The sequence below is a fragment of the Melopsittacus undulatus genome, chromosome 4 (genome assembly GCF_012275295.1).
Source record: "Melopsittacus undulatus isolate bMelUnd1 chromosome 4, bMelUnd1.mat.Z, whole genome shotgun sequence".
Lineage (NCBI taxonomy): Eukaryota > Metazoa > Chordata > Aves > Psittaciformes > Psittaculidae > Melopsittacus > Melopsittacus undulatus.
Genome location: NC_047530.1, coordinates 82,439,995 through 82,454,919, shown reverse-complemented (window position 1 = coordinate 82,454,919; position 14,925 = coordinate 82,439,995). Strand labels below are relative to the sequence as shown.

The 14,925-nt window shown below is 40.7% G+C and overlaps 2 protein-coding genes across 2 annotated transcripts in view; one reads left to right on the top strand and one right to left on the bottom strand.

The window, feature by feature from the left end:
• LOC101881382 (TGF-beta receptor type-2-like) overlaps nucleotides 1-2,770 on the top strand; it is a 34,090-nt gene extending 31,320 nt beyond the window's left edge. Inside the window, exon 7 of the mRNA XM_031053282.2 lies at nucleotides 2,272-2,770. Within this exon, the coding sequence (XP_030909142.1) occupies nucleotides 2,272-2,484 (213 nt within the window). The 3' untranslated portion in view covers nucleotides 2,485-2,770. The remainder of the gene's footprint in view (nucleotides 1-2,271) is intronic.
• Nucleotides 2,771-5,715: 2,945 nt separating this feature from the next.
• The window catches only part of OSBPL11 (oxysterol binding protein like 11), a 44,245-nt gene continuing 35,035 nt past the window's right edge, over nucleotides 5,716-14,925 (bottom strand). Inside the window, exons 10-13 of the mRNA XM_034062021.1 lie at nucleotides 14,291-14,477; nucleotides 10,364-10,546; nucleotides 9,790-9,943; nucleotides 5,716-7,675 (exon numbers count right to left, since the gene is read on the bottom strand). Of these exons, the coding sequence (XP_033917912.1) occupies nucleotides 7,598-7,675; nucleotides 9,790-9,943; nucleotides 10,364-10,546; nucleotides 14,291-14,477 (602 nt within the window). The 3' untranslated portion in view covers nucleotides 5,716-7,597. The remainder of the gene's footprint in view (nucleotides 7,676-9,789; nucleotides 9,944-10,363; nucleotides 10,547-14,290; nucleotides 14,478-14,925) is intronic.

Below are 14,925 nucleotides of genomic sequence, written 5' to 3'. Positions count from 1 at the left end.
TTCACTAGGGAAGAGGAACAGAAAAGCTGCATTGTGCTCCTGAAAGCCTATCTCTGACTAATCTTAGGTGACCTAACAAACATCTCCTTACAACCCTGGCTTTACGTGGTTTTCCGGACATTTTGCAACCGGTCTCCCCAGGATCAGGCATGGGGCAGCACCATCTGCTGGGAAGCAGCAGAAAGCCACCGGTTTGTGCCACTCCTGGGGTCAACGGCTTCATGTGGGAGGAAGCACTGGGTGACACCAGGAAAGGGTGATAAATTGCTCACCTGCAGGGGAAGCTCCCGTAGATGTTCCCAACAACAAAAATAAGTTTGATGCAGAGCTCCAAATGCTAGTTCCACGTTTCAACCATCAGGATCACTCTCAGCCAAATGAGGACCTACATTGTTGGGCATGATTTAAGATTTTCAGCAAACATAAGCATTACCCCCCCTGACAGAGCTGACTCACCCAGCTTGCTGCTCCTCAGCAGCTCCAGGGCAACTGCTTGCAAGGCTGCACAATAAAAATAACTGAAGAAATGCATCTCCAAAGCGCTCCCAGATAACTTACAAACACCTTAAGCCCACTTCCACCTCGCTTCCCACCCCATCACACTGAAATAAAAAAAAACAACCAAACCTAAAAAGTGGTTATTTAGGCCAGGTCAGTTCCTGGATCTGGTTCATGAAACAGCTGAATAGACTCTTGTACTGGCACAACCAAAGGGCTGCTGCAGGACAAGAAGAGCAGTGGGAGCTTAAGTCAATATATTGCACTAAAAACACTCTTGTAAAACTCAGCATTCTTTGGAATGTTGGAAAATCTGAGATATCAAATATAAAACCCAAACTAAATCCACTTTGCGAGCAAATCAAGACATTCCAGTTGTACCATTCAAAAGAGCATCACTGCTACTTACACGGCAAACTGAAAATTAATGTCATGATTTCAGGGCAAAATAAGCAAAGGAAACCTAATGACTAAACCATATGACAGTGCCATATTCTATTTGAGAAAAGGCTTATTTTAAAAGCTTCAGCTAAGCCAGCTCATTTTTGCATGTTAATCAATTATCCTCAAATCCTTCCAACTAAGCTAATAAATGAGTGATGCAAGATTTACTGAAACACACCATCTGTCAGTTTTACTGCATAATCCTGTTCTCCATAATCCATATCCATTATGAAAGACTTAGTTTAGTGAACCTTAGCAGAGAGCAGCGAGTTCAGACTAAAGTGCAGAAGGACAGAGGATACCGACTGTACATCTCTGTAGGACTTGCATTTTTCTCTTGTGTCAGTCCACACAACTTTCAGGTTGTCTTAATTGCAAATGAAGAAATACATAAAACCCACTGAATAACATGAAGCTCTGTTTAGAATAATGATTTTACCATTGTGTTGCAAACCTGGCTGCCAATGACGCAAAAAGCAGTAGCACGTGATAGGAATTATATAGGCAAAAAGGCTCAACATAGCTGTGTTACTAGCTTAAGACTGGGAAAATTCTAGCTGAATTTTGTTTCTAAGCCAAAATATTGGCACTTCCTTGTCAAAACTACACAGTTAGAAGAAAATATATTATTGGGAGACATAACCATTGTAACTGAGAGGAACTGAATGTGCTCTGGAGCATACTGAGAAGTACTCGATCCCACTTAAACCAAGACACTATTCATGGTGAGAAAAACAAAGTCCAGCTGCACTCTGCAATGAGTATTTATCACAGCACACCCTCTCAGAAAGCTGCTAAAAAGAGAAGTCATGTTGACAAAGTTTAATTCCAAACTTGCCTTTGAAATTTCCCCTTTCACACCCCAAACTACCCCTCCATCCAGATGTAACAGCCGGGTCACAGGCTTGAAACCCAGAGACCTGGGCTCTGGTGCCAGCCTGCACTTCCTGATTTTAGGATGCTCTGATTTAAACAGGCAAGGCTGAGGCAGAAGTGTCTACTTCCTTCCAGCCCCTACAGAAGTCCCACAATTAATACAGACCAGCTTCCATGGAATATTTCCAGGGAGCATGGAAAATGCTTGGGAGTGGATCCCAGGTGAGCCAAGGCTGCTGCCCTGATTACTAGCCATGGCAGTAATGGGGCAAGCATTGGCACTCACCACAGCTTACCAAGACTGTTTCCTTGTGCTTAGGCTTTGCCAAAAAAAAAAACAATTTCTGCAGGAAGCTGTCAAAAGTATGGTAAAGCACTGCTGTTGTGTTAGATCAGCCTCCAGCTCCTCTTCCTCCTGCCTTCAGATCTTAATTTCAGCCTTTCTAACTCCAGGGAATGCGCTTTCTGTGCGACACCATCACAGAGTGCTGGGACCACGACCCTGAAGCTCGCCTTACTGCCCACTGTGTGGCCGAGCGCTTCAACCTGATGGCACAGATGGATTGTGATGATATCCTCAACAACAACACTGACAACGAGGCCAGCAAAACAGCTTCTCCAGGCGGGGAGCATCAGGACAGGGACGGCAGCAGAAACACGCAGTGATATAGCAGGCAAAAAGCCTCATCACGAGAAACAAGAGAATAAGTGAGAAGCATTTAGCTCATTGGAAAAAACCTTGCTCCATTTTTCAAAATGGAACCAAGATCTAGTGCATAACTTATTTATAAGATCTGTTTCCTCCCACAGTTAAGTGAACTATGGAATCAATACTTTGGTTAAAGTGCAACCTTATATATGAACTGATTTTGTACTTACTTTAAATGTATAATGATGCAAAGCATTCCTTTTATTATTTTTTAAAATAATGTTTAATCTTTTATTAATAAGCTCCAGAATTCTGTGTCTATCTTTTGAAGTCCTTCCATATTGCCAGCACAGGTTTCTCTTCTAATAGCTTATTCTGCAGAGATCAAGAGAATCATCAATTTTCCTTTCTGAATGGCCTCTGCACACAATACAAAAAAACCCTAATCTGTTGCAGCAGCATAAAAAACCATCTTGAGATGTTACACACAAGATTCAAAAAAAATGCTGGCACCCAAGAAGATCACTCATTGATCAGGCAGTCCTAATATGGTGTAATGATAGTCAGCAATCTAGTTAGCAAAAGCCTGGTTTGCTGCAACTCCAAGATATCTTTTTTTCCCTGGGGAGTTCCTGCATGCATTTGACAATTCAAGTGGGGCATGAAGTTTCTTTGGTAGAAAACAAAAAATACCAGTGTAGACACTAAGAAGTCTGCATGCAGGACACCTAGACAACTCTTTCCCCATGAAACACTCCACTTTCCAGGCATTGTCAGACAACAGATTTGTGCCGCAGCAATAGTGTCAACACAAATTTGTTGGCTAATTCTTCTTGCAACTCTTATGCACCCCTCTGCTGTGTTACTCAACCCAAAGAGACACAGTCAGAACCTGGAGCTTCAGTCCTGTAACCACCAGACCAAGCCCGGCGGCCTCTGCAGTGGAAAGGTAATTAAGGAAAGGTAAGTCATACCTCGTCGTGAACCCAGGCGCTGTGCATATCTTAATCCTTCCACCCTTGGGAGCAAAAGGTAACAAAACCCTCACCTGCTGCTAAGCCCTGCAAGCCCATACCTGATACTCACCCTGCACAGAGGTGTATCTTCCACAATAGCATCAGAGAGGAATACTTTGCTTGCCAGTATGCAGCTGAACGGATCAGCCCTACAAGAGAGGGGACTGAAGGCTGTTTTGGTTTTCCAAAATGCACAATTATGACAGCACCAGCCCACACAAAAACACTTTTTTCTCACCGTTTCCTCTTCTTTGGACCATTTCCATAGTTCCTAAGCTATCAGCCTATAACAAAAATGCCTTTAAACACTTCAAAGAAGGATGGAAGGGGAATGCATTAGGTTGCATCAAATCTAAATAATAAAAGCTTACTTCAGGTACCAGCTCCACCTGCAACTGTGACAATACCTTTTACTCTCACCATTCCCCCACTTGGCTGCTACCTCCTGTCATCTTAGGATTTTTCCCTTTTCTCTTGCACTTTATCCTCTCCAGTTCACCATAAACACACCCTTTCACACACCTGACTTCAGTCTCACTTCTTTAACATATTGACCACTACTCTACTGCATCCACACCCAAGAGAAACAGAGGGCATGGGGCAGGTTTTCTGACATGGAGATAAACTATGGGAACACACCAAAATACCCCCAGGCTATCCACTCCTTTCCTTCCCATGCAGAATTTCACCTACCAAGTTTTGCACCAAGTTGTCTGGATAGAAAGAACATCACTTAACGTTTACCTGTTCTTCAAAGTTCACTTCAAGAGGCTTTAAAAGACAGTCTGACCCATTCTTCCCACAGGTCAGAAGGGATCAGCACATGCAAACTAGACATTGAAGGCTGAATCTCTGATTCTGATAGCTGAAATGCAAATTATCCTGGGAGACAGACATTTAATGCTAGGCTTGATAGTTTATCCTGTCGATATGCTGAAAAATTTCTCAGTCTATTCCCCTCCCCATGGCTAAACTCTTGACCATTCCAATTTACATACTACATTTTCTTCTATGAAAACCAAGTCCAGAGTCAAGCTTTTAGGATTATACACCTGAACACCTATGTTAAATAGGAGTGACTTGTCACACTCTCAGTTTTTCATGATCAACAAGGTACGAAGAAAGCCACTTATTTAACCTCCAATATATATTTTTAACTCAGGGAGTCTAAAACCACTGAGATCAGTAAGAACTTTGCTCTTAGCTTGAGTGGAGCCCAATCAAGCCAAAAAGACAGAAGGGAATATAAGGTGAAATCCTACATTTGTCACACTCCTTGTTGAACACACTGTGATTCTAGCAAAAGGCCTACATAGGAAGCAGCAGTGAGCCCTTCCCTTCTCTCCAGAAGGCACAAGACGGAAACAACAGCAGTTATGCAAGAGAATCAAATCTGGTCAGAGTTAAAAATACCTCCATTAGTCCACAACATGCTTTCAGAAAATCACATAAATATCTTACAATTTAAGCTGGAATTTCAGTGGCTAGATTCAATTTTTTTTTAACTGTTTTCAACTATGTCCTTTTTTTCTAAAGGTAACTAGAAGTTTGCATCATAACAAAATCCACATCAGGAATCCGTTCCAGTTCTTGTGATCATTTCAGCAAAGGAGGGCTTTAGTTTCTTTTTTTCCTAGCAGTACCCCCATGTTAAAAGAAATCGTTTCATGTATTTTAAAAGAATACTTCTTCAGTGTTGGGTCTATTTTTACACAACAAAATTAGTAACAGCTTTCTTAGTGTGAAACCACAGGCATACCACATGAGGGTGGAAGAAAAATAAATTGACTAATAATATTATATGAGGAACACAAATGGGTTTATGGTCAACATGGGAGCTTTTCAGTCTTTTACTGCCATCACCTTGACAGATTCCCAAATCAATATTTTAAGCAGAGCTGAGTGACTGAGTCATAAGCCTACATCTCAAGAAGCACAAGTTCGATCCCTGGAGTATGCTCAGCTGATAAAGGTTTGTTTTCTGAGATCATCACTGCCATACTAAAAGCTGGGTGTTGGACCAGAGCCCTTGCTGTTTAAGGCAAATCTACCATGTGACACAGACAGAACAACTGTAAAACATACATAGTATTGTCAATTTATTTTCTGACCCTCTACCACCCCAGTTTGGTGCAGGTACCAATGAACCATGAAGCTCACATATTGCCACCATGATTCCAACTCCGTGATTCCAACTCCAAATGCTAGAACTGGCCAAGGAGCACGTCCCAGATGTGCCACAGACCTAGAAACAAGGAGGAGCTAATCCCACTGTTTTCATGGTTATTTTTATTCCTGGTTAAATATGGAAATGCCAGGCAGATATCCAGAACTAACACAACAGGATGGTTGTACAGAATACTACGAACAAGAGAGAAGGGCCCAGAACGTTCTTCTGCTGGAGAATATAGTTACTACTGAAGTCCACAGTGCCAAAATATCCCACCATTAGGGGCCAAGGAAAGCCCAAACAGATAGATTTCCAGCAAAAAAAGACAAAATCAACTCACTCCTCCTGGTCACCCAGTCTCTAGGAAAGCAGACAGAACAAATGAGTAATTTTGTAGTTTTATTACCCCCACCCCCACTTCTCACAAACGGACTATGACTCGCATTGAGATCTCAGTGCATTTTACAGAAAATAAATGTACAAGAGGATCCAAATAGTTGTGCATAAACCCAACTCATTTTTTGCACAATTTGCAGTTTGCGCTGAAAGTTAAACATGGTTATTTAAACCTTCTGATGCATTCTTACACTTGTATCTTCTCCATGACCTCTCCAGATCACACATTTGTGAGTTCTCATGATGTTGCATCAGGTGCGGCCATTGCTGAGAAGTGGCAAATAGCATTATGTACACTTACTGGAAGACTACATCAGAAGAAAAAGACAGATTAAGGCACCACTGTTGGAAAAATTAAGGTAGCTTGTAGTTACAAGAATAACAAAAGCCATAGTAAGTACTATTCTTAATTGCCAGCAATTCTTAGACTTCAATAAAATACTTAAAAAAAAAATGCTTGTACCTGAATACAGTTTCCTGATGTCTGATTGTTTCAAACCAATACCCAGTCCTCAGCATATTCAACTTCTTTGTTTTATGGTAAGATAAAAAGCCAGGACCTACATCCATGTATTCACAGGTCACATTTCACTGCTTTGTTCTGAGTAACACCACAGGAGAAATAAACAAAACAATCCAAAGCACAGTTTGTAACACTGATACTTCATCTCTGAGATGATTAGATGGGCAGAGACATTGAAATACAAAACTAAGTTTTCTGTTCATTTTGAAAGCCTTAGTCCTCAGGAAGGGAAGGTGGAGGAGGAAAAAAAAAGGCCAAACTTCATTACATTATATCATGAGAAAAAACAAAGTCGCTCGAAGAAATTTAATAAAATTAGGAGTTGAAAAGTGTTCAAATTACTTTTCCAATTCAAGTCAATTATTTCAAGTATATTAAAATGTTTCAGAGGAAAAAATTCTCCATGGTTACAATTCTAACTGCTTTTATAAATCCATAAAAAAGAAAGGGAGTCTCTACATATGTCCCATATTCTTCCAATGCATGCACACATTTTCTCTGAAGAAAAAAAGTCATCACAATCCAGTTGTTTCTTAACACTGATTTCAGGCACATCTTCCAAATACCCCTTCAGTTTTCACCAAAAAGGTTAATCACTGGGCATAAAAGCAGCAATTTTTTTGTTGCTGTTGTCTACATGGGTAATGAGCAAATTTCGGTTATTAAAGAGCTTGATGCAAAGTCTGAAAAAAGTTTCCATGTCACTCCAAGATCCAACAGCTCCTTCTCCTCTGAGGCAGCTTTTGCAGTCAGATCTACTTAGAAGAATCTTACACAATTCAGATAAAATCTCTTGGAAGATACAAAAAAACAAGAATGTACCTGGTTTGTCTCTATAGCTTCAATATAATTTTACCTTTTTTTTTTCTTTAATACCTTTAAAGTGCCCTAGTATATTTATTTCTTTATGCTCATTTAAACTTTCACAATTACATAAAAAGGGAACACTCTGTGTGATTACTGTGTTTTGAGAGACAAGAGGAAAAGGAGAGGAACATCAGAAAACTCATCTTACAGCAGCTTTTCTAGTTAATGTCTGTTTGCTGAGTTTGTGCAGTACAGACTGTTTTCCAGAGGGGTTTATGATAAACCCAGCCATCTCCCTGCAATTTGAAGAGAAAATATGGTTACAATAAAGACACCACCTCAGGAGAATTCTTTTCACGCAACTATTAGATTGCTAGCTGTGAAAACCAGTGGGACTGGTTAAAGCTTACACCTTTAACTCCCTCTGATTAAGACAGAGGCCAACGCTGCAGGCTTCCGAGACTACTTCAGAACACATATGGACTCTTGTCGAGCCTCAGTGCTCTCTAGGAATCGACTGTGCTTGTAATTAGCCCAGATGCAAAGCCACTCTTCTCAGCTTCATGATCCAAACCAAACAAGAAGCCAGCAGAGGCGCAGCTATCCAGGACTGTAGCAGCTCTAACACAGCCCAACCACTTACCCAGAAACAAAGCAGCTCGAGATTACATTTAAACATTTTCTGAGTAGATCTGTATCTAGTGTTAGCAACAGATTTTCACCTCTTCTAAATCTAGATACTAACAATATAAATATCTAAATCTGAGTTAGTAATATTAACATAACTTTAGAGAACAAAAAATTTCATTGAAGCTAGCAGATAGTCCTGAACTATCTCAAAGTTATCATACCAGCAGTCTCCAGGCTTCCTGGGCAGGCTGCAGCTCGCTCTGTTAAAAGTCTTACTGTATTATTACTGCTACCATCACAGAATAGAGTTTAAGCCAAACAAATAAGCTTCATCCAAAACATAACATACAAGAACAAAAAAAGTTCTAAGGTGTGAGAGACTGATCTGAAATCAGACTCCACTGTCCATTGTCTCAAAGATTGGTCTGAAAAGCTGAAATGGGATTCCACCTATCTTTTGTCTCACAGATGGGTGGGAGGAATTGAGATAAGACTCCAATATCCATTGCCTGGGAGAAGAGTGTGTGGAGCTGGATTAGGACTCCACCATCCACTGCTGGAGGGATGAGTGGGAAAGAGCCAAGTTTACCATGCATTACCTCAAGGACTGGTGTGAGGAATTGCTACCCATTATCCCAAAAACTGCCGCAGAGTGAGGGGGTGGGGTGTGTGTGTGTACAGACATATGCAGTTTGAAGTTGAAGAGCTGGCTGCAAGACCAGGGAAACTGGTCCACCAGGAACATGTAATACACAGCATGAAGAACAGAGGTACTCCCCTCAACTCATAATAAAATGGAGAAAAGATACTCACCAAGATACTCCAAGGAGCCACTGCTGTGAGGATTACTCCAGAAAGACAACTCCGTAAGGACATTCTACATCTATGAGGATGTCACAGACATCTCATGGAGTTGCCCTCATGGTGACACACTCCACAGGGTTCCCTCAAGGGGACTCTAGAAGGATTGTCTACATGAGGACACCCACCTCTGATGGATTCTTGGGGGAAACTCTGCTCTGATACCAACTACAAACCCTGAAGAATTCCCAATACCAACGATGACAAAAACTGATCCCCAGGACACCGCTGGATCCATGGTGATGACTCTCTCTGCACCCCAAATCCTTACTTAATTTTCTACCTTTCTTCCAATTTGTCCAATTGTTATTCCCTTTATTACAATAATTTCTCTATTTTATAATAATTATCCTTTCATAATAAACAAACTGTCCAATTACGGTACTTGACCTAGTTTGCATCTTAATTTCATTCTTGGGATCATGAACTGAAACAGGGTCTGGCACTGGGGCTTTCTCCAATCAGATCCTGATGTAAGGTGAGAATGAATTCATGTTCCTTCATGCCAATAGTACTATCTTGGGTTCATACACACACAGAGCATAAGCAGAATTAGTACTATTGATTATTTTCTTTGGGTATTTACCATCACAGTCTACTTACATGTGTACATGTAAAGCTGTTTTCCACATACCACAAGGAAGCGCTTGGTAAAAAGAAACCAGACCACAAAACAGGCAAACATTTTCTTGCAAGGGAATCACAAAATCGAAGTGTTTGGGAACTGAAGTCACACCTTCATACGTTTGGGAGTGCTTATGTCACCTTACTGCCAAGGATTCCATGGAGCTAAACTTTGAGATCTAAGGCCAAACACTCAGAATTATTCTGACAGGACATGGACCCATACTACAATGAAAGCACCTGCCTTCATTGTAGTTCTACCTCCACCTTCATCATCAGCTGTTTGAGAACCTACTTCTTTAAGGAAGTATTTAGTACACCAGGGTGTTTCTGTTTCAGCACGAAGCCTCTCTTCATTCCTCTGTCGCTCTTCAAGGGCTCGCTTGTGCTCTGTAGCCTTATCAATGTCTCCATCCCGCAGAGACTCTGTTACATGCTGCCACAGCTTCCTACAAAACAAAGTTTTCTCAGTCTGCCACCTCAAACTACAGCATTGCTTCGTGCAGTTCTTTCAGAACAGAAGCACTCCCTGCAGTTATACATAACAAACCAACCAGATCAGAGCATGATGGTGCAGCACATGCGGAAGGGCTCACAGCCAAGTCTTATAGCTACACTAACAATTAGGAGTAGATAGAAATCACTCTGAGGTTTTGGCTGTGCCAATATAATGTCTGTTTGTATACCCTGTAAAATTATTATGAAAGTGTTATTCAACAAGCAGTTCCTTGTGAGGATTTCACTTGTCGGGTGCTGCCCACTATGTAAGCATTTTCCACAAAGAAAAACCCGAAAATGTAGATATTCTAAGGCATTCACCAGACTGCTTAAGACAAAAAGGGTCAGGCAACAGGAAACACATACTCTACCTAGATTCAAATGGTCCTTGTTTCTCAAGGGGCCGGACTCGTTTTCTTGTCACTGACAGCTTTGTCAAGTCCACATATTTTGTCTCCCCGTTGCTGTAGGTGAACTCAAGCACGCTGTTCCACTCCCCTTGCACTCTGCACACCACTGTGTTTGTCATATTCTGCTTCACTTCACCTGTGACCCTAGGAAAGAAATTTAAAAGGTCATGTATTGTTTCCTGCATAATAATTCAACTTAATTCTGAATGAGTGTGCAAACTTGTCACACTGTCTTGAAAGATGCTGGTTACTTGAACTGCATTTGTATGGAGAAGCTCACAGAGCAAAGTGACTTTCACTCATTTCTGTAGTTCTCTTCACGTTACCCAGGAAACCCTTTTTGGCTTCAGCTTAAAGTTATTTCAAACCTTTGAAACAGAACTGAAAATGGAAAAGAAACTAACACAGGCTGGTTCACATGTAACAAGCAGTTAATTGTTTCCACATGAAACTCAGATCCATAGCTCAGACTTCAAAATTTAAAATTAAACTTTCTAGCAAGAATGTATCTCACTACCTGCTGACACTCTCTCTCATCTTTACATTTCAATGTTCTCCATGTGTAGGTGGTCTCATTTTTGTGTTCCTCACATGAGGAGCAGGCACACAAAGGCAAAAAGCAAGACAGGAAACTAGGAATCAGGAAAACTGCTTTTCTTTCCTGTCTCTTCCACAGAAAACTCTGCCAATAACAAGATACTGACAAGGTCTTTCTAATATGTAGTATTTCATTCAAAGTGTTGCACTGGTACTCAAGTATCACCATAATTACACAAACTGATGCATATTTTCCTCCTGATAATCAAGACCTGTCCAAAGATGTCATGACAGTCACATCATCCTGAATCAAGGAGTGGAAGCTTACTGGTCATTGCCAGACAAGAAATTACCATCCTCAAACAGAACATTTCTCCTAGAAAAAAGAAACAAAAGGGTCTGCACACTGTGCAAGCAAGACTTGAGACATCCTCACTTGTAAGGTGCTCCAGGATTCACAAAGGACACTATTTCCAGCTCTAATTAAACTTCAGTTACCTGTATACAAGCTCTTTAAAACACACCCTCCAGCCTCCCTTCCTGCATTTCACCAGTGCTAATACAAAGCACACATTACATCTCCTTTGACACTTACATTATGTGCAGCTAATAATGGCCAACTTGCACACCTCTGGTTTGCTCTTATTTTCTTTGAACAACTGCACACAGACGAGTAGACCACAGCACTCCTGTGCTCCCACCTTGCCCATGCTGGCTGTGAGATGCCACATTTCAGAGCAAGAAGGGGGTACAGGACATGTAGATGTCACTTCCCTTCTTATATGTGCACCAGTTACTTCCAGCTGTGCCTGCATCTATCCATGTCATGTCCCACCGAAGCCTGGCACCTGTTTTGATGCAATGCATTTGAAGAGAAATTAATTTCTGAGGAAACAGACCAAGTATCACAGACGAGTCTTTCCAGCATAGACATGCCAGTCAAATCAGACCTGCGAGGAAACCCCATGCCAAGTGGGGGAAGCTCACAGCCAGCTTGAAGCAGAAGGCAGCAACCAAGGCTTCTGACATATCTTGCACATGGGGAGGGGGCTGGAGCTACATTAAGGTCCAGCAGCTCAAACCTAATCTAACTTCATTAGGGAGAACATAAAAAAAAAAAACCAAACCAAAACCAAGCCCAGACTGGTAAGTACGTGCTGTTCACGTACAGTTTTCTATTACAAAAATTAAAGAATTATTTAAGAAAACAGGACAGAGTTGAGCAACATGAATAAAAGCACATTTACATGAAATTACTAAGGTGGGCTTGAACAAGCACTAACAGTTTCTGAAAACAACAGAGAGTAGGCAGCATGCAAGCAGCCATCATTTTGCACTTTTTTTTCACCCTGTGACTTCCACACCTCACTGAAGCTATCACATGTGGTGGAGTCCCTGTCCTCTCTCCCCCAAGAGATCTCTGAATTGCCTGAATCCACGGGATGCCAGAGACCAGCCTGTTCAGACTTCGCAGTTACATCTTCACAACTTTTGGTGCTTAAATTTTCCAAGCACTGTGTGGTTACAACACAGTACTGACACCCAATATTTTAACACCAATCACATAATCACTGTCTCTGCTCAGCTTAAAATAAACAGATATATCACTCACTGCTGAGGTACGGTATTTAGCTGCTACATTAAATTCTCATTGCAACTTGTATTTCTTCAGGTTGCATTGACACACAGCCCTTCTCAGCACTGTAGATCATAGTATCTGCTTGAACTAATATTAGTGGCAAAAATCTCCTAGCACTTATTTGTAAGCTTGGCATGAGTGATACATACCTAGCTGTTCACAATCATCATCCTCTATTTCATCAGGCTAAAGAGGTAAAGGACCAAGGAGAGCCAACATCCAGCTGAGGTCTAACAACTAGGGTCACTCTACCAAAGCAAAAATATCTGTAATGTTGCCATAGCAACCCACTTGCGCTCTCTGTAACCATGACAACACTGCTGCTTCCCCATCAAGAGATTCTTCTGGCCATGTCCTATCATCACAGTGTCAAATTTTCAATAGTTACAGTACCTTGAACAGATCTCTCTTCATAAAGCTTCTACATCTGTGACTGATTTCAGAAACACATATAACAAAACATTTTCCAAAATTAAATCACTAAAGCAAAATTGCTTCCTATCACTTATTTTTTACGGTACAACAGGAGCTATTGCAAGGTGGAAGACACACTATGGCAATGGGGGAAAAAAAAATTGTCAGAAGTGAAGAGCTTCACCTCCAGATGCCACTAAGTTAGGAAGCTATACTTGCAAGTTAAATTCAAAGCATGCATGGGAATTCATAGGGCAAAGCACTTTACGATGGAGGTTTTGGTGTGTTTTTTTGTTTTCTTTAAACCAATCAGTATGGCCTTACCCTCGTCTCACAAAAAGTGATGTAGAGAAGACTGACAATTGTTTGCAACCTGTGAGAGCAACCCACGTTTAAGAAGTTGTGATGCTCAAGGCTGTTACATATTTCATTATTATCTCTAACACATTTAACCTAAAAAAGGTTTAAACAAACGTTGTCTAGTAAATGTATAAGTGCAAAATGCTCTGGAATCAGATATTCTTTGTGTGACTACTAATGAATTTTCTCCTTCCTCAATTGTCTCTATAATAGCACAAGGCTAATCTGTAGCAGTCTTAGTACAAAACATCTAAAACCATCAGCATCAGTGATTTTCTAAAGCTTTTGCATTAAGTATGCCAGCACTTCCTAGAACCTGCAGAAGTAACCCTAGTCAAACTTTCCCTGAATCTTTTTTGTTTTACCTGTTGGTTTTTAACCATGCATACCCATGAAGAATTACCACTACAAGAATTGTCATTTCTGTCTTTAAAAAAGTTATTTTTACATAGAGATTTTCTGTAAGTTGCTTAAACTTCATAGTCTTAGGTTTCTCATACAGAAATCCTACAACCAATAAGTAACAGAAGACCAGTTACTAATGATCCCTGCAGTGCAACTACAATGCATGTTGCAAACAAATTGTAACATTTAAGACAGCAAGATCAATTCAACTCAAAAGAAGAGCAAATCCAAAAATAGGAAACACTAACCAGCTTCTAACAGAACTATTAGAATCTGTAACAGCCATAAGCTCTGTTTTCACAGTGGTTTAAACACAGAGTCAGACAAACATGGAATTTCCTCACTGTTTTTAAATGCAACCTGATACTGTTTAAGAGCACAGTAGTACCTCAAATATTTATGAACAGGAAAAACTACATTTTCTCAGACTATCAAATACGTAATATTCAACATACCGAACAGGTGAGTTACACAGATACTACAGTTTTAGAGCACAGACTACTAGTAAAAGGCAAGGGGGGAAACATTCTTACCGATGCAATTTGCCACCATAGAAGGGCTTGGTGTGAAAGTTAATACTTGCAGAATACCCAGTCTTCACACAGTTAATGTTGACTTTTCCTCCCAGTTCTACCCAGGGAACAGTTAAAATTGACCGAGCGTATGCACAGGGCAGAGAGAACGTGTATTCCTCCCCATGTTCCAGGAGACTTAAGATACCTATGTGAAGAAATACAAGAATCCCTAACATTAGAAATCCCCACATTAGAAAAGACCAAACAACTTATTGAAGCTGATAGCCAAGACTACATCTGAGTGCTGCTCTTCACAGCCCCTCATACCAAAAGGGAGAAGAAAAAAAAAAGCCACGTAAGTGACATCTATTACAGATTCTAGACACATTTTCCTGAAAGTACTAACCTGACTAACATGCATTTCAGTTTCTTTTGGGAAGAAACACTTAACCTAATAATATTGCTCCATGAGGTACAATATTGTGTTGTGCAACATACCTTCCAGTAGTATGTAATAGGGCTGGACACTCTCTTATTGATGGTTCTGGAGCATTGCAACACAAGACTAAGAAAGTCTGACAGAAGTAAGGAACGCTGCACTGCAGATCCTGAGGAAGGCTAATGCTCCTGTTCTGTTTTCCTTCCCTACATCT